Source organism: Cherax quadricarinatus, chromosome 27, assembly GCF_038502225.1.
Source record: "Cherax quadricarinatus isolate ZL_2023a chromosome 27, ASM3850222v1, whole genome shotgun sequence".
NCBI lineage: Eukaryota > Metazoa > Arthropoda > Malacostraca > Decapoda > Parastacidae > Cherax > Cherax quadricarinatus.
In genome coordinates, this window is record NC_091318.1 from 29,280,894 (window position 1) to 29,301,635 (window position 20,742).

Sequence of the window (20,742 nt, forward strand, 5' to 3'; positions counted from 1 at the left end):
CACACACTGAGGTCTGAGGATTGATCCCCCAGTACAGCTGGAAAACATTAGAATGTTTTTCTGTTAGACACCTGCTGTCCCTGTTCACCCATCAGTAAAATAGGCAATTGGGCATCAGTCGACTGGTGTGGGTCACATCCTGGGGCAAAACTGACCTTATTTGGCTGAAATGCTTTACATAACAAGGGGCTTTCTATATGTAGTATGTCATTGATGTCAGCTAGGCCTCTATACCTTGTATATGTACTTGAAGAAATAAAGATATTATAATATTATTCCCATGGAAGATGTTAATCAAGACACTTCCTTGATGGGGAGCAAAGGCCAGGTCACTAAATAGAGAAGACCTGGGCTGGGACAGTACTGGCGAACCTCAGACAGTCCCACCATCCTCCACCCACAGTGTGACTCCCACTATTCTCTACAACCATCTTCCCCACTCCTTCAGGATCTTCACCCTTTTCCATCATTCCCTATCTTCTTCCTCCCTCCTCCTTAACAGGGTTCTATGGTTGTCGTTGCATTCCTCTTACAAAAAGTGTCTGTATATACATATATTACAATTTTTTTTGCAAATGAGACTTAGAAAAGAATATCCCAAAAATGAACAGCATGTGGAAAGGCCTTCATGGTATGCCCTATTTACTTTTGGATTCCCTTTTCAGTCTCATTTTCACTCAGCCTATACAGAAGAGCTTTATAAAAGCTGTATTTTTTTTTTTAACACGCTGGCCATCTACCACGAAAGCAGGGTGACCCAAAAAAAGAAACATTTTCACCATCATTCAAGAAGTTGTATAAGGGTAATTATATAACTGTGCTATATTTGAAGTCCCAGCGTGAAGATTACAAGTTTCCTGGAACAAAACAATTACTCATTATCATTAATAATGAAACTATTTGATTAACCTACCTCAAGGGCACCTTAGCCAAGGAATTGGAGTTCCACCTTCCCTTGGATCAAACCTGATTACTTCTCACCCCCATGAGCTGAATGAATATACAGGTTTAGTGTTTTCCCTACAATAATAATATCATCATTATGGGGGAGTGCTAAACATGTAGGGATTATACTGTGACTGGGGGGGGGGGGATGGACAGCATTCAGGCTCAATTCAGGACTCGAGCTCAGATCCAGTTTCCTAGATCAAAAGCCCCTCACCAGTAATAATAATAATAATAATAATAATAATTAGTAATAATAATTCTGGCCAACCTTATATATGTTGAGGGAAGGCTTGGTGTTAGTTAGATAAGTTTGGAACTTGGAAGAGTCTTTAGTACCATCATGACACTGTCAGTGGTCAAGGCTGTGATGGAGTGATCAAGCTACAAATCATTCATTCATTATCTTTGTCACTGATTACATGAACCACCGCAGAGAGCAGCAGATAGGCTATAAATACACATTTATCTCTTTTATCACAGCAGCAGATGTGAGCACATTAGAAGTGAATAGAAGCAAATAGGTTTTGGAACTTGATGAGCTGTTGGAGTATGAGCAAGGTAACATTTTGTGAAGGAATTCAGGGAAACTGGTTAGCCAGACTTGAGTCCTGGAGGTGGGAAGTACAGTGCCTGCACTCTAAAGGAGGGGTTTGGGATATTTGCTGTTTGGAAGGACATCTGAACTGTCAAACGTATCTGTGCTCTTCTGGAAAGAGTGATACTGCAATTGATTGTGAAAGTGTTTCTTTTTTCTGGGTTCCCCTGCCTCAGTGGGAGACAGCCAATGTGTTAAAACAATAGTTATATAAATTACCAATACAATGGAACCTCGGTATACGGCCAGCTCCCTACTCGAACAAGGCTCAGCACTCGGCCAAACTTCACTGTAAACTATTTTGTGTTTCTTCACATTTTTTTTTTGTATTATTTGTATAAATAAGTCACCATGGGGCCTACGACAATTAGTGATAACAGCCAACCAAACAGAAAATTGGTTGGGAAGAGCTTGTTTGATACTCAGAGAGGCACTCGAACAGCCTTCTGGAATGAATTAAGGCTGCATACCAAGGTTCCACTGTATTCTATAAGATATTACACGGACCATGCCTCACACATTCACCCAACTCGTCCCTCAAAATGATGCTTCACGCGAGTAGATATGACTGATGTACGGCGGTTATGGACCTGTCATCATAACACTTTCCTTTCAATATATTCAGTCACCTTTTAAATAATTTTTATGGTTTTATAATATTGAATATATGAACAGTAATTAATTCATATCTGCATTCATAAGTCTACTTTTAAATAAATGTGCAGAAAGTACCAGCAACTAATTTTGTCAACCAATCACTATCATCGTTACAAGCTGCGTTAATTTAGTCATGAAAATAGTCTTTACTCCTATGTTTACTATGTCTGAATTGCCAGATGTTACTTCTGCCTAGCAGAAGTGTACATCTGTACACATCTATATATCTTTGTAAAGAATAATTCACTTGTGTAATAATACTGTACTTCATATCCACGTAAGCCTCTAGACTTTTGTTACCCCAATATAAAATATTAGTGGATATATGACTGGTTGTACAGGGTACAATAAAAATATACTCTTACATACATATAATTTTTTTTTATCAGCAACACAGCCTAAAAAACATAAGCACAGTGTGTAAATCTGAAATTTATTTCAGACGAATTCATTTAAAGTGCAGCGGTTATTAGGGGTAATGTCAACATCTAGACTTTAAAAAAACGGCTCAAAACTGTTTGTGTACTGTAAATAAAATTATATTTTTAAAATATTTTTGTATATTTTGCATTATTCAATTCATAGACTAGTTTTAATGCCTTTGGCACAAATTTTAGAGGTTGATACCACCCCCTAGTACTCCCAGTAGCTCACATGAAGACTGTACAATTTGGATGATGCAGAGTTCAGGTGGGACAGTGTGTATGTACAAGATGAGATATATGCAGTGAATGATGTTTGAAAACTCTGAAGGGTCACTCCAGATACTCATAAAACTAGTTATGGGCATTTAGAATGGCAAAGCTGTTTCAGGAAGCACATGAAACGTTTTTTCATCTATAAAAGTTAAAAATCAATGACTAATGATGTACAGTGTATAAACCAACATTAACATGTGAAGTAAAATATGCAATACCAATACTAAATAAAGGCAGCATTAAAACAAAACTTAGAGAATGACTAGATTTTAGATACGATAATAACATGGACATAGAAAATTTCATTGCAATAAAAACTATTTTTACATTATCATGTGTTCTGCAAATTAACAGGTACAAATAACAACTCGGTCATACTTTGAGCTAATCAGCAGCAAATGAACCTGCATTTGCAGCCTACAATTTTGTCTGATACTGGCAGCAGGCTGTATCTCTATAATTATCAACTATCTGAAGGTCTTACAACCATCACAAGTGCTGCACATATAAGTGAGTACAGTGCTACCAATGCCATTCCAAAATATGTTTCATTATTCCTATAACTTCAAAATATTTCCTCATTTTGTAGTAACCCAACTCTAATGACCAGTGCACTTGCAACTCAAAAAAATGATAAAACTTAATAATAATTACTTCTAAACTGTTTAAGGTGAGCCAACTAAAAACACAATCCTATTACACAGAAACTCTGAGAACATGTTTTAACATAAATTATTCTATTCAAGAGGAAGCTGTAAACTCAAAAGGGCCACACACTGCCTGACATAACAGGAAAGCATTATTGCCATTAATGTACAGTACAGGGAAACTTCAACAAACAACGCAATTTTGTACCTTAAAGCTCCAATATTAGGTATGATAACAATGACTGAGGGCTATTATCCCATTAAATAACTATAAATCACAGTAATTTCCAGCAGGTGATCAGGTTTGATCCCAGGAAGGGGATGATAAATCCAATTCCTTGTATCAAGAGGACCTCACTGGCATCAAGGAAACTCCCTTGCAAGGATTCACTCTTTATATATTTAAAGACAATAATGTAAAAATGCATTGTCACCCCTAAACCAAAAAGTCAGAATCATGCATGACCTGTCTTACAACATGGTATACAATACCAAGATGATAATGAATTTGATACATGTGCAACATCTGGGTATCTTGCACTTGTGACTAATTCATCATGAAGTGTCTAAGCAGTGAAAGTTGATGCTGAGTGGATGGGTTGGTGGGAGAGAGATATGAGGAATCAACCACCTCTTCATATGACAAAAGCTGGAGAACTTCTGTTCAATGTAAAGCAATTTTTTTCATACTTTTTCCTGTAGCTCTTAAGTCCATGCTGAAACTTCAGTGAATACTAAAGCTGTGCGGTCCGTTTGAATCACATTTGGTAATTACTACAATGGCTCTTCCTTCAGTTTGTCTCCAACACCTTCAGTACACTGACTTTACAAGTGGCAGATATAGTTTCAGCATAATGTTTACATAGCTATACAGTTTGATTTTGAATAAGCGCATCAACTTCTCATAAAAGTTTCTACCATACCTCAATAAATGTACCTCCATATCAGACTACCCAGTATTTTCAAACACAATTTGTTTCAAAAGCTGCACAATATTTCTTTCTTTTCATATGTTAAAATGTTTTGTTGGAATCAGTGAAGTTGTGAGAACATTCATGTCACATTTTTCAGTGCAGTGTATGATGTGGCCAATGTGACCTTCTATGAGTTATTGATGTTGTGAAAGACATCCAAGATGTTATAAGAGACATCATTTTAATGCTGGCTTGTCTGGCCAACTTCTCTCATGAATCAGGACATTGTTCCTGTTGTATAGTAAGTTTTAATTAAGGCTAAAATATTTTGATCCATTCAATGAATCAACGATATTGTGTACTTGGAATAATAACTTGATTTTCTTATATACTGTTGCTTTGATGCCACTGACATAAGAAATATAAATGATGATTGATGGTAACAATGATGACATTGACACAAGATAATTGTAAGTGTTGAAATTTAAATTAAGGTTCAAACATAAATCAATACTGGGTATCTTCAAAGACTGCAGTGCTGCTCATATAGGATTGGGTATCTTAAAAAAACAGGCTGCATGAAGCTACCCTGCCGAATAGTGGCAAATGGCTTTATAAATAAAAATAGTGAAATTTACATTAAAATGTTAATTATACCTATTAAAAATTCAATAAATGAAAATCAAAACATTAAAATTACAGACATTACCTAACACACAGAAAAACTTAGTTAAAATGTGTAGTATACTTATAGTCAACGGGGTTTAAATTATAAAAACTATTCTTCTATTAAAGCTACATGCTAAAACATCTTAATCACTGACTAGAGTTGGGTTACACCCTTCTTTACATGCTAAAATTAACTAATATGGATATCAAGAAAGCTGAATAAAATAATAACATAATTTACAACAGGTTATGTAAGAAAATAGTTCATGTCCTAACAGACCATTTCTTTCATGTCATTTATAGAGATGTAACTGAGATTCTGTAATAAGCCCAGCTGCTCGGGCCTCCTCAATTGCTTGAAAATACTGATCGAAGTTCACATAAGGATGAATTCGGCCATCCTCATCAAGAGAGAACTGAGTAAGACTAGGATTCTGAAGCTCAGATGACTCTGTTGATGTTGTGTTAGTGTCTGTGTGATGGATGGGGCCACGGTCATCAACAGAGTTGCTGATACCCTCTAGCAAGTCTAGTCTTTGGCCACGAGAACCTGGAAGCAAACACGAGTCTGGGAGGCCAGATAAGATGTCTGTGTCTTCACACAATGTCAAATCATCACTGCCTGATGATGATGATGAATACTCCTGCAAAACATAAAATAATTTATTTCATTACATGATGCACAGCTGTGAACAGTTTTACTTATACTGTTACACAATGTTGGTAAATAATGAATCCTGCCATGCACAAAAAAAGAAAAATACTGTAATTTTAATGAATTTCAGCTTGATTTGTAGAAATGCAATGTCATGTGAACAATTGTAGTATTCACACTGACAACTTTGTAAATTCAAATTTACTCTTCAGCTCTGTGTCCCACCATAACTCTAGACTTATATCCAATTTATGCTAAACATAAGTGGTGTATTTGTTGTTGCTGGTAAGTAAGTAAGTTTATTCAGGTATGCACAAATATAGTTACATAGAATTATCATACATAGCAGCATATGTGTAGAGAACCTAGGATAACCCAAATGTCTAAGCAGATGGAACTGCTGAGTGTGTATCAGGTAACACAATACATCATTACCTACTTCACAAAATAATTACAAAGTTTAGATTTTTTATTCAATATCAATAAATGGAAAAAGCAGTAAAATAATATTCATGAACACACTCAAAGCAGTCAAGCCGTATATGCATGCTGGGTATGTAAGTCTGAAACCACAATGATGCAAAATAATACTGGCTTATTTTAAGGATCATTCATACATGACTGACCCATAGATAATTAGTAATACTAATTGCTATATAATAGACAATTATCCTTAAAGCTGCAAAATTTTAACTGTCACATTATGTACGGTATACAAACTGTGGCTGAAGTATTTCCTTACTTGTGGTCTGGGGCGTGGCAGATGTCTAAGTGGAGGACGTGGAGAGCTGCCACCTGGAAGAGCTGAGGAGGGGGTGAGTGCACAGCGCAGAGGAAAGTTAAAATTGCGGATTATGAGGCTAATATCATCTCTGGAAGTGACATTTCTTTGTTTGGTAAGATAGTTATCGTGGTGAAGGCGAACCACTTTGTCAACAACCGTCTGTGCTATACTGGTGAGTGTTGGCTGTTCCACAAACTGGAGAAATATAAAAACATATTTTAACCAAATCAATACCAGTTAAAATTTTAAATTCAAAACTATTCAAACAAGAAATTTAGAACTTTTATTTTTAACTGTTTTGCTACATAATATGCAGGTGTTATAGCCTAAATCTCTCGCCTATGACCAGACTTTTTCAGATCTAAAGGTGATGTACTTTAACCAGATTATGATAGTCAGACCTACAGGTGCACTAAATTTTTGTTATGCAAATTAACAATTGCAAAGGTAGGTCTTTTTCCCCTATTTCAACCTCTTATGCACTGAGGTAGGAGAGGATGGGAATTAGGGGAAAAAAAGTGTGTGGGGAAAATAGTGCTGGAGTGCATAGAGAAGACAGAATGGGGGAGGGAAGAGTGTGCATGCAGGAAGACTACAGGCAAGAATGTGTGAGCAAAGAATATGGAAAGAAGGTGCAGAAAGGAGAGAAACTGCATGTCAAAAATGCACAGGGATGGGATTGCAGTAAGAGCAGTACATGGGAAATAAAGACTAGATGTCACTACTACTGTATAGACAGATAAGGTAAGGATAGTATTAGACATAGAAAATACATATAATTTGTGATATATTGTATTAAGAGTGACTGACCTGTTCAACAACCATCTGGGCTATCTCTTTATTGATCTGCTCAGAACCAGTGGAATCCTGGTAAGACTTGTAGAGGCCATCACTCATGAGAAGCAGGAAGCTGGAAGAAATTAAATGTTAAATCATTTCCTGCAGTACATGTGATCTAACAAATCTTATTTTACAGAGGATTTTTAGTAAAGAAAAAAACAATAACTGTAAATCCCAAATAGAACACTTACATAACATCAGGAAATCAAGTGACAGATGGATGATGGGATTTAATACAAGTAAGTGTTATATTTTCTTCTTCTTATTCTTTTTAGTAATCTTTACAGGAAAAGGGGTTACTAGCCCATTGTTCCCGGCATTTTAGTTGACTTTTACAACACGCATGGCTTACGGAGGAAAGATTCTTATTCCACTTCCCCATGGATATAAAAGGAAAAGTAATAAGACCAAGAACTATTAAGATAAAATCAAAGAAAACTCAGATGAGTGTGTATAAATAAACATGTACATGTATGTGTAGTGTGACCTAAGTGTAAGTAGAAGTAGCAAGACGTACCTGTAATCTTGCATATTTATGAGACAGACAAAAGACACCAGCAATCCTACCATCATGTAAAACAATTACAGGCTTTCATTTTACACTCACTTGGCAGGACGGTAGTACCTCCCTGGGTGGTTGGAGGGATATGTTGTGTATCTTTATACGTATATGCTTCTAAACTGTTGTATTCTGGGCACCTCTGCAAAAGCAGTGATAATGTGTGAGTGTGGTGAAAGTGTTGAATGATGATGAATATTTTCTTTTTGGGGATTTTCTTTCTTTTTTGGGTCACCCTGCCTCGGTGGGAGACGGCCGACTTGTTGAAAAAAAAAAAAAAAAAAAAAGTGTTATATGTATATGCTTCTAAACTGTTGTATTCTGAGCACCTCTGCAAAAGCAGTGATAATGTGTGCGTGTGGTGAAAGTGTTGAATGATGATGAAAGTATTTTCTTTTTGGGGATTTTCTTTCTTTTTTGGGTCACCCTGCCTCGGTGGGAGACGACCGACTTGTTGAAAAAAAAAAAAAAAAAAAAAAGTGTTATGTAACAGAAATAGGGAAAACAATAACAAGCCTCCAACCGCCTCCTCGCTGCTGCATTCACAACCCAAGCTTCACACCCACATAAGTGTTGGTGCTACTATACTTTCATACATTCCCTTCTTTGCCTCCACAGATAACGTTTTTTGTCTCCACATATACCTCAACGCACCACTCACCTTTTTTCCCTCATCAATTCTATGATTAACCTCATCCTTCATAAATCTATCTGCCGACACGTCAACTCCCAAATATCTGAAAATATTCACTTCTTCCATACTCCTCCTCCCCAATATGATATCAATTTTTCTTTATCTAAATCATTTGATACCCTCATCCTTGGTTAATGTATTTATTGTAGGAAGTCTGAATAAATGAAGAATGGGTACAATTGAAAACTGCTGCATTAGCAAAACACCATAAAGCAAAGCCTGTAAAGCAGTTCCCTCCTGTATAAGCCCTTAAAGAAATGCCAGGAAGAAATGTCAACTTTTTCTGGTTCAGTCTCAAAAAATGACTAAACGATTTCATTATTCCTGTTATTATATTCCTTAACAACAATGCACCTCTTTTTTTTTCTTTTCCAACAAACCAGTCTTATCCCACCAAGGCAGGGTGACCCAAAAAGAAAAACAAAAGTTTTTCTTTTTAAAATCAGTAATTTATACAGGAGTATACATTTATACAAAGAGTATAAATTAGTAATTTATACAGCCCCTTGCTACCAACATTTCAGTCACTTCTTACGACATGCATGGCTTACAGAGGAAGAACTCTTTTCCACTTCTCCATGGAGATAAGAGGAAATAACGAACAAGAACTATTGAGAAAATAGAAGAAAACTCAGATGGGTGTGTATATATATGCATGTTACATGCATGTGCAGTGTGACCTAAGTGTAAGTAAAAGTAGCAAGATATACCTGTTATCCCACATGTTTATGAGATAGAAAAAAAACACCAGCAACCCTACCATCATGTAAAACAATTATAGGTTTCCTTTTCACACTCACATGGCAGGACGGTAATACCTCCCTGGATGGACTGCTATTACACAAAACAATTTAAGAGCCAACTCACCTGCACGACTCATCGATGGGCATAGATGTAATGTGAGGCTCCGCTATTACAGGCTCAGCTGTGGCTGAGCTGAGGATGTCAAATTCCTTATAACCTCCCTTCATGAAATAGTTGCCAATACATCTTGTCAACTCATGGTTACCAAATTTGGCTCCTGTACAAGATTAAACAAAAAAAAATACATGCAAGCATTAAGCACACAAAGTCTGGTATAAACTGGTATGAACTAAATATTATGCAGAAAATTCGGAGTGTGGAAATTAGGAGGTGTGGAGTTAATAAAAGTATTAGTCAGAGGGCTGAAGAGGGGTTGTTGAGGTGGTTTGGTCGTTTAGAGAGAATGGATCAAAGTAGAATGACATGGAGAGCGTATAAATCTGTAGGGAAAGGAAGGCGTGGTTGGGGTATACATCTTTCTTTCTTTCAACACACCGGCCGTATCCCACTGAGGCGGGGTGGCCCAAAAGGAAAAACAAAAGTTTCTCCTTTTACATTTAGTAATATATACAAGAGAAGAGGTTACTAGCCCCTTGCTCCCGGCATTTTAGTCGCCTCTTACAACACGCATGGCTTACGGAGGAAGAATTCTGTTCCACTTCCCCATGGAGATAAGAGGAAATAAACAAGAATAAGAACTAGAAAGAAAATAGAAGAAAACCCAGAGGGGTGTGTATATATGTGCTTGTACATGTATGTGTAGTGTGACCTAAGTGTAAGTAGAAGTAGCAAGACGTACCTGAAATCTTGCATGTTCATGAGACAGAAAAAAGGACACAAGCAATCCATCATGTAAAACAATTACAGGCTTTCGTTTTACACTCACTTGGCAGGACGGTAGAGGGGTATACATATTGTAATATTAAAATGAATAATGAGCCATCATTACCTTGGATCTTAGAGGCCGATAGATTAAGGGAAGCTAAACGTTGTACTTCATCATGGCTGCTGGTCGTGTGGTCAGCAGTCAGTTGTTTCACTTTCAATACACCCAATCTAAAAGGAAATCTGTGTTTACCATATACAACTGCATATATTAATGAAAAAATATTTAATTATTTCATATTTCAATACAACAGAAAAAATAAAGATTATCAATCGGTTAAGACAAGTAACCAGATGGTCGATCCTACAGACAACTGCTATGCTCTTTGGCCGTGAGTATCTAAACAAGCCATGGCTTCCTCCTCCTGATATTGTATACAGTACAGTATTTACTTCTGATGTTATTAAAATAGTGAATCATCACTATCTTCAGCATGTATCATTTCTCAGAAGTGCACAGCTTAAAAATTCAAGGAAGAATAAAAGAAAAGAAAATAACAATTGTTATTAGGGTAGCAGCCATGAGGGGAAAAAATAGATTAGACAAGAAAATGCCCAGTCCTTGCCTGAGCCCCAATTTCCTGGGACCTGACTACTCACTAATGAAAAAACAGAGAAATTATTCACCATAGGCCATAAATGACTTTGGCCTGCATTTACAGTTGACTTGAGCATATCATTCCATGCCACCTTTACGTTTATAAGTGTATTTACAATGATAGATTTATGTTAGTGCTCTGAGCTGTCAGCTGTTGCTGAAATCAGTGTCTCCATTAAATTGCATGTGTAGTGGCAATTAAATGTCTTATGTCACCAATCTGACATGTAGCACACAGATTTTTGCCCCCTACCTAGATACTAGGATGATTCTTTCCCATTTTACAATATGTAATATAATGATATTTTAACATATGAAATTTTGGTAGCACTTTTCAATGGCTTTTTGACAAAAGCTCACTGTGTGATTTCACATTACTGAATATTCAGATATATTGTATATAAAAAAATAGCAAAGTTGTTTATGACATTTTTCATTTAAGCTGAAACACAACAGAGAAGAGGTGCCAATTACCTGTCTTTCTTACAGAGAAGAGCTCTAGAATCACCAACATTGCCAACATAGAGCATTCCTCCATGTATGAGAGCAACAACTGCTGTTGTTCCTCCTCTGATCTCCTGATCAAGTATCTGGATTCATGAAAAAATATTTAATTATGCTCAGAAAAACAAAATTAGACAATCATAACAAAGGTGGTTTCCGATTTTGCCACCGACGCTGCTAGTTTATCCTACACCCATGTCAATTCTGTTGAAGTTATCACAATATTGCATGAACATACAAAAGTTCTATAACCTAGGCCCGTAAAGAAACAACAGGAGAACATCTGGGTATACATTAACAATTTATTTCACCTGTTGGAGTGTGAGTAGGGTAATATCTAGTGAAGGGATTTAGGGAAACTGGTTAGCTAGACTTGAGTCCTGGAAATGGGAAGTACAATGCCTGCACTTTAAAGGAGGGGTTTGGGATATTGACAGTTTGGAGGGACTTCTAAACTGTCATATCTGAGCACCTCTGCAAAGACAGTGATTATGTGTGAATGAGGTGAAAGTGTTGAATGATGATGAAAGTATTTTCTTTTTGGGGATTTTCTTTCTTTTTGGGTCACCCTGCCTCGGTGGGAGATGGCCGACTTGTTGAAAAAAAAAAAAAAATCGCCTATTTCAAGCAAATTTAGGATACTTGCCCAAAATTTATCTTATTTTTGCTAAGAAAATACCTTGACATATCATATAGGTTATTGTACTATATATTACTCAATAAGTGGACAATCATGTGTATGATATTCAAGAATGACTATAAGACTGACTACATACTTTGTATTTAGTTTAATTACGCTTCATATGTATAGCTAAACTGCTAGTACTTGCAACCAAGCCAAAGCCTGGCTACTACATCAGTCTGTTTATATTGCAAGTTGCTCCATAAATATGTCTATCTACATTCATATTATCATAGTGAATTATAGATCTACTCAGACTTCTAACTGCATTCCTATGATATTCAGATTCATCATTTCTTTCTATTATTTCTTATGCTTTACATAAATATACCAAGGGTCTACCTGGACGGTATTCCGGGGATCAACGCCCCCACTGCCTGGTCCACGACCAAGCCTCCTGGTGGATCAGGGCCTGATCAATCAGGCTGTTACTACTGGCCACATGTAGTCCAACGTACAAACCACAGCCCGGCTGATCCAGCAACCTTTTCCTTCAAAGTACTTTTTATGGCTATTTTATCAGGTTCATCACATATGAGTAATGCAATAAGAGATGTAATACATAGGAATCGTACTTTAAATCCATTCTCCATTTTTTTTAAAATTTATACCTGACTTTGCCAATGTGCATATTGTCATAGTATTGTGAGTCTAAGAGCACTCAGTGGTGACACAGAATCTAATGATTAAGGAATCAAGCCTATTCTCCTTAGATGATTTTACTGTCATTAAGATAGCAAATAATTCGTTCCTAAGCATAACTTAACGTGGTTGTTATAATTCTTATCTAGGGAGGTGGGAACAAGAGCAGATGCAGTCCTGCCAGCGGACTTTTGTTTAGATCCATCAGTAAATTTATAATGCGATAACTTTTTTACTAACAATTAGGATTAAAAAAAATTCTTGAACAGCAGCATTTACAAATGATTAAAGAAAGGAATTGCTGATGCTGGGCATCTTGGGGATGTTTATATGTAATAGTACATAAATAAATACATATTTCATGGAATGGGTGAAGTGCTTTTTGTAGTCCATGGTGATACAGTTCATTTTTTTTTTTCAACAAGTCGGCTGTCTCCCACTGAGGCAGGGTGACCCAAAAAGAAAGAAAATCTCCAAAAAGAAAATACTTTCATCATTCAACACTTTCACCTCACTCACACATAATCACTGTTTTTGCACAGGTGCTCAGAACACAACAGTTTAGAAGCATATATGTATAAAGATACACAACAGTTCATGCAGGTTATAAAATTTAACCCTTTGACTGTCGCAAGCCCCTTTCTGAAACTGTCATTCTGTCACAAAATTTTTGGAAAATTTTTTTTTTTTTTATGAAATTATAGACAATCTTTTCTCAATGGTAACGACACCAAAAGCACGAAATTTGGTCAAAAACTCACGGAATTACGCTCCTGCAAAGTTAGCGGTCTCGGCGACATATACACATTGGAGATTTTGCCGACTTTGAGCCCTGTTTTTGGCCAATTCCGTTGTTCCAATTGACCAAACTCATAGCTATTTCTTTAGAACTCCGTTTTCTCTATCAGTTGAGTACAAGAAACCGCCCATTTACCGATTTGAACTACCCAATAAAGTGGTCAGAAACTGGCAATTTGGCCAATTTCACGCAAATTAAAAAAGATGCCAATTTCAAAATAGGGTCCAGAATAAACAATGTAGACATTCTTGGCACTAAAATAACATATCCTCTGTTCATTGGTCATGTCTCTAGGCCCCTCTTATATTACTATTGCTTTCTATTTTGATTTTTTTATACAAAAAATACAAAATTTACTGTTATGCAGACTGCTGCATTATTGTAAAAATGGTATAAATAATATCAGTGCACTAATGAAAGAATATTAGACTCCCCAGTTGACATGTATTGAACATGTGGTGTGATTTGCTTACTCCTGAACATCGGTAAAAATCGAACATTTCCACTACTTTGAGCTCAATTTCAAGGTCGTTTTTGTCATGAAACTAATCAAAATCATCTCTATTTCTGTAATATGCTTTCCATTTTATCACGTGAGACCATGAAAATGAGAATACAACGATAAATATTATACAAAAATACACCTCAAAGTCGGCGTTTTAATCCATATAAAACGATCAGATATTTTTTTCGCATTATGTACTGTGTGCTGCAGGAATTTTTTATGTGGTGCACACTGACCACACAGACCCATTCTCTCACATGTGGGCCTAATAACTTTCTCCTGCTTGATTTGAAGCCGCTAGAATTATTGAGTACATATACATCCGAAACACTGGCTCGTGAGACGTATATATACGACCAAAACAGTCAAAGGGTTAATAAAATTACATGTTTTCACAATCCACATAGATCTGTTTTTATTTCAAGTCTTTCAGCCAGATTTATGGTGACAGTTGTATGATTTGTTATAACAGGTAAAAAAATATTAATTCATGAATTATAAAGATAAATAAAATATTTGTAATATCCTCCAGGCCAAGGCTAATTATAAGTAACATGTTTTAAAATTCTCATGTCAATTTGCTCAATTTTCAGTGTTGTACTATATTTTTACTTTCATTTTAATACATTTACAGACTAAATATTCTTTGTTGAATAATACTAATTTAATGTATAAAAATTTATCACCTCTAATTTTAAGGTTATAAAAAAAACTGAAAAAATAAAATACCATAATGGAAACTAAAGCATTGTTTAAAACCTTTCATTTATAAGATGAATGAAGTAATGAATTCAGAGGTAGTCTATGTAAGTTAAGAGATCACCTGAGGCACCCCTTCATTTGGTAAGGAGTGAAATTGAGACTTCATGGAATGAAGGCAGTGAAGTGTTTCATACAAGATACTCAGAAGATGCAATAGGGTGAGCAAAGAGAAAGTCTGAAAGGAAGGGACAGCAGACAAGAGGGAATAGATTGGAGATAAAATAAAAAGATGTAAATGAGTCTCAAGGATGTCAGAGAGCACTTCTTCAGTCTTAGAATGGTTAGGAAGTGGAATGATCTAGATGATGAAGTGGTGGAAGCATTGACCATACACCTTTTTAAGAGAAGGTGTGATGGGCTAATGAATAATGACACAGTTGTGAGTAACTGAAAGCAGGGCTAGGAACCAAGACTTGACCCCATAAACCACAACAAGGCAAGTACAATTAGGTGAGTACAGAGAAAGTATGGCATGTATGAAAGTGGGTAAAGATGTGAATTGTGAAGGTACATACATGTGCTGATGCAATAAAGATGCAACATGCTAACAACTCAATTTTTTTATTTTTCTTGTGAGATACTAATTGTAGTACAAGAATATTGGTAACCTGCCTCTTAATTTTTGGAATTTACATGCATATTTATTAGAAAAAATGACATGGGATATGGTTGGTTCACTGAAGAAAAAAAATATATATAGGAAAAAATGCTAACTCACTTTCCCCAGGAGACTGGAAATAAATGTTCTAGATTAGAGGAACTGACAAAAGAAATACAGGTATAAGCTGTACAAATATAAATATACAGTAGGAGTTAAGATTCACCTGATATATTAAGAATACTTTAGAACTAACCTGCAGTCTGTTAACAGTTTCAGGAAAATTTTGAGCAGCCTCAAACTGGGACATGCCATCAGGTATTTTATCCAACAATTGGGTGCGTTCTGCAATTTTCGGGTCAATGGACTCAAGGAAGGCATTCTCAACAGCCAAGAAGGCGTCCCTAAACACTTCTTTTACCTCCTCTTCCGTTGTTTTTCCAGTTAACTGCTCAAAACTTAATTCAGCTGGCATTCTCTGCAATACCAGTCACAAAGATGAAAATAAAATTAAAAATTAACAATTAATATTACTATAAAGCAGGACTGTCTAACCTGTGCATACCCTGGGAGGCAACACTACTCTTAAGGTTGTGTGTGCAAGGAGCTTGGACGTGCAGCAGGCATGTGTGACCATGTCAGATAGGAGTGAGTGGAAATGAATGGTTTTTTGGGACTTGACGAGCTGTTGGAGTGTGAGCAGGGTAATATTTTGTGCAGGGAGTCAGGGAAATTGGTTAGCTGGACTTGAGTCCTGGAGGTGGCATACAATGCCTGTACTTTAAAGGAGGGGTTTGGGATATTTGCTGTTTGGAATGACATCTGCAGTGTCATATCTGTGTGCCTTTGCAAAGATAGTGATTGTGTGTGAATGATGGTTAAAGTGTTTTTCTTTTTTGGGTCACCCTACCTCAGTGGGAGATGGTCAGCATGTTGCAAACAATATATTTATAAATAAATGTAATATAATCATCTTTAATCTTTTAACTTGATAAAACTCAAACTTGAGCAAAACATAGTCCCAATAACAGCTTGTTCTGTATATTCTTTATACTACCCATACTTGTCTGCACTGCACCGCTACATAAATTATGCATGATTTAATGGATCAGCATTTAAAACTCTCAGTCACTTCTATAAATTACTGCATTGAAGCTTTAACTGCACATCACAAAGTGCTACTTTGATTAAGCATGCAATGATACATTTTTTGGAACCTAAAAGCAGTCTTAGTTTGTAAAAGTTTAAAATCTGAGATAAACAACATTCCCTATTCTTGCTATGGCAGTTGTGACAGGCTAAGTGCTGAACACTACTAACCTGTGATGCAAAATACGCAGCCTTTGCTCCATCATGGCCATCAAAAACCCCATAGAGGTAAGTTCCATTTTCATGATCAAGACAAAAGTGAATGCTGCGATCCTCATATTCATGCTCTGAGCAAGGTGTGCCATCTTCACGATACATTTGGTTTGCAGACATGCCAACACCTGAGAAAAATATTTCATTATTGAAATCTTTCATCAAATGAATTGCTAAACAATCAGTGTCACACCTAGTCTCCTGGTTGACAGTCGAAAGCATTACCACACAGCTTATATACAGTAATGCCCTCTACAGGACATTATGCCAAATTGCATCTCTAACCTAGCTTTCAGTGGCAGGCCAACCACTTCTACACAATATTTTACTATACACGGGGGTCAATCTTAAGGTTTCCATTCTGTGTCTCCCCAAATGGCAGAAATGACACTGACCCCAGTGGGTTCAGTGCCAACTGTATAACAGTTTCAGCTTCAGTGATTCAGTTATAAATAACTGTTTACCTGGAGTTTACCTGGAGAGAGTTTCGGGGGTCAACGCCCCCGCGGCCCGGTCTGTGACCAGGCCTCCTGGTGGATCAGCCCCTGATCAACCAGGCTGTTGCTGCTGGCTGCACGCAAACCAACGTACGAGCCACAGCCCGGCTGATCAGGAACTGACTTTAGGTGCTTGTCCAGTGCCAGCTTGAAGACTGCCAGGGGTCTGTTGGCAATCCCCCCCATGTGTGCTGGGAGGCAGTTGAACAGTCTCGGGCCCCTGACACCTATTGTATGGTCTCTCAACGTGACTGTATAATAATTTGGTTTATAAAATTAATGAAATGTACCCGAGAGCTTGCAGATGGGAAGGCCATCTGTCCAGGTGTCGTTGTTTCTTATCCCTGTCATCCCAAGAGATGTGGGCTTTATAGCTTGTGATGGCATTCTCTCCTACACACACACCTGAAAAATAAATTTATGTATAACTGTTACCGATACAAAATGTTTCTTACGGTACACTTAAAAGATGATTCACGAGATTCACCTGATTTTGAGTTTTAAATTTTGTACCTGAAATTGATCAGTGTTTACTTTATTTTCAATGCCTATAGGAAAAGACCTTATTTTGTATGACCTAACCTAATGTTACCCAACTTAACCAACCTTTCTTATATAACACAAATGACAATTTTATGGCTAGTCTAGATTAGGTTATTTTTGGTTGGGTTAGGCTAGGCTATATTAATAAATCTACTTATGAAAATAAACCTTCTTTCTTGTTTGTCCAAAATATAACTGTTTTCATTACAAAACCTACATAATAAAAAAAGAATTTACATAGTAAAAGATATTCTTATTTTTGCCTATTAACACCTAAATAAACAATTTCCACAACAAATAATTATTTATCCCTTGGAATGGATAGAACGGATGTTATTTATAATATAATAAATAAGCGGATTTGTCACAATAAAAGGTAAACAGTGACACTGTAATTGTATTTGAGCCAAAACTTCAATTTAGAGCACTTTAATTATTCAACACTGAACTCAAGTTCTTTTCCTCAGTGCAAATATAAAAACTGTAGCACTTCAATATGCTAGACAGATCTTAATCATGCCCAACTATTTCTGCTCAAGTATATATTAACCTACTGAATTTTGAAAGCTACCCAAATTAACTGCATCAGTGACATGTCACAGCAGTTTGCTCTACTTATCTACAACTCAAATGCCAAACAACTGCCTTTTATATCCTATGATACATTATTTATGAGGAAATGTTAAATCTGGAAGTCATACAGCACCTGGGAAATGGGAGGTATTTAGCTTTGATCTAAGATAGGAGAGAGTATCTCCACACCTGCCTCCTGACAAGGCAGGTGTATGGGCAGGAGTCCTTCACACCTGCCTCCTGATAAGGTAGGTGTGTGGACAAGAGTCCTCTACACCTGCCTGACAAGGTAGGTGTTGAAGGGCAAGAATAGATAAGTTTATTCAGGTACAGGTACATGAACACAGTTACATAAATTATCATACGTAGCAGCATAAGTGTAGATTAACTAGGATAACCCCAAAAAAAAAATGTCAAAGTGCTTATTTCCATTGGGGTCCACACCTGCCTCCTGATAAGGCAAATGTTGGGGGCAAGAATTTTCCCCTTACCTCCTAATAAGTCAGGTGTGGGAAAGAGTTCTCCATAACCCACCTCCTGACAAGGCAGGTGTGAGGTAGCGAGATTTCCATACCTGCCTCCTGATAAGCTAGATGTGGGGGGGGGGGGAGAATTCTGAAACCATAAGAAATAGTACTACTATTGGTAGCAGCCTCAGCTCAAGACTCAAGTTCTGGATTTGGGTCCCTGGATGAGTGGAAACACTGGGAAAGTTCCCTTACACCTGCTGCCCCTGATACCTAGCAGTAAGTAGGTACCTGGGGGGTATAAATGCTGGTAACTTGACAACGATATGTGGTTTAAAAGGGCACGTGAACAAACACTTGGACATATTTATGAGAAAACTTTTCACTCCTGGAACATGTGTGTCAGAAGTGATCAAAGTTCCAGGTCCGAAACATTTTTTTAATGAATAAATCCTAATGAAACAGGCTTACGTTTTTTTTTGTTATAGGTGCCTAGGTGTTACTGGCCTTTCGTAGTGCCTAATCCTGGAGGATAGAATTAAATGACCCCAATGAAAATACTCTAGACAGTCTAACAAGTTATTTTATTGGGTTATCCTGGGCTACTATCCCTTTGGGTTAGTAATCGGAATAAAAAAATTTCCTTATCTCATATCTACAACTTACGAGAAACTAGTTATGTCATAGGAGTGCTGGGTTATTTTGCTAACTACATAATACAATCAAAGTCGATATTACTAGCCGCTAATGGAAAAAACTAATAAAACCTGACTAGAAGAACTTGCCAGAGGTGTTGTGTATCAGGTGAGCCAGACCATAACAACACTACCGTTCATCATGTCTCAGGATTACTGCGGATTACTACAGATTACTTCCATTTTGTGCAGATTACTGCGGATTCAGGGCAACACACTGTTAGTAAATTTATTTAGGTACAGGTACACATAAATACGGTTACACAAAATGTCATACGAAGTAAGATGTGTAAATTAGCTAGGATAACCATCCCCCAAACAGTCAGGAAAAAGTTACTTATTTCCTTTAGATTCTTGGAACTTATTTCCATTTTCACTGGAACACTGACTTGGAGTTAATTATGACCCTACAGGACATGGCATAACAGTTCATTGTTAACGATAAAATATCTGAAATCTTGAAAATATATCCAAGTTTTGCGTCTACTAGGGTCCCTGGAGTTTTACCTGGAGAGAGTTCCGGGGGTCAACGCCCCCGCGGCCCGGTCTGAGACCAGGCCTCCTGGTGGATCAGAGCCTGATCAACCAGGCTGTTGCTGCTGGCTGCACGCAAACCAACATACGAGCCACAGCCCGGCTGATCCGGAACTGACTTTAGGTGCTTGTCCAGTGCCAGCTTGAAGACTGCCAGGGGTCTGTTGGTAATCCCCCTTATGTGTGCTGGGAGGCAGTTGAACAGTCTCGGGCCCCTGACACTTATTGTATGGTCTCTTAACGTGCTAGTGACACCCCTGCTTTTCATTGGGGGGATGGTGCATCGTCTGCCAAGTCTTTTGCTTTCGTAGTTTACCTGGAGTTTACCTGGAGAGAGTTTCGGGGGTCAACGCCCCCGCGGCCCGGTCTGTGACCAGGCCTCCTGGTGGATCAGCGCCTGATCAACCAGGCTGTTGCTGCTGGCTGCACGCAAACCAACGTGGGTGATTTTCGTGTGCAAGTTCGGTACTAGTCCCTCTAGGATTTTCCAGGTGTATATAATCATGTATCTCTCCCTCCTGCGTTCCAGGGAATACAGGTTTAGGAACCTCAAGCGCTCCCAATAATTGAGGTGTTTTATCTCCGTTATGCGCGCCGTGAAAGTTCTCTGTACATTTTCTAGGTCGGCAATT

General features: G+C 37.4%; 2 protein-coding genes across 3 annotated transcripts in view; both read right to left on the reverse strand.

Annotated features, from left to right (window-relative positions):
• LOC128691161 (proton myo-inositol cotransporter) overlaps positions 1–2,410 on the reverse strand; it is a 41,225-nt gene extending 38,815 nt beyond the window's left edge. The window contains exon 1 of the mRNA XM_053780009.2: positions 1,217–2,410. The gene's annotated coding sequence lies outside the window, so the exon portion shown is untranslated. The remainder of the gene's footprint in view (positions 1–1,216) is intronic.
• A 149-nt stretch (positions 2,411–2,559) lies between these two features.
• On the reverse strand, positions 2,560–19,818 carry LOC128691162 (TGF-beta-activated kinase 1 and MAP3K7-binding protein 1). 2 transcript variants are annotated; one of them, XM_053780010.2, is made up of 10 exons: positions 19,667–19,818; positions 17,589–17,703; positions 16,760–16,929; positions 15,696–15,917; positions 11,422–11,537; positions 10,414–10,520; positions 9,528–9,681; positions 7,378–7,477; positions 6,526–6,762; positions 2,560–5,772 (listed from the first exon to the last, which is right to left on the reverse strand). In XM_053780010.2, exons 2-10 carry the CDS (start codon positions 17,683–17,685, stop codon positions 5,422–5,424), a joined length of 1,554 nt encoding a protein of 517 aa, XP_053635985.1. In that variant the 5' UTR covers positions 17,686–17,703; positions 19,667–19,818; the 3' UTR covers positions 2,560–5,421. The 2 variants fall into 2 exon arrangements, with proteins under 2 accessions (XP_053635985.1, XP_069945296.1); XM_070089195.1 differs by having other exon boundaries at positions 10,414–10,532.
• Between the last annotated feature and the right edge of the window lie 924 nt (positions 19,819–20,742).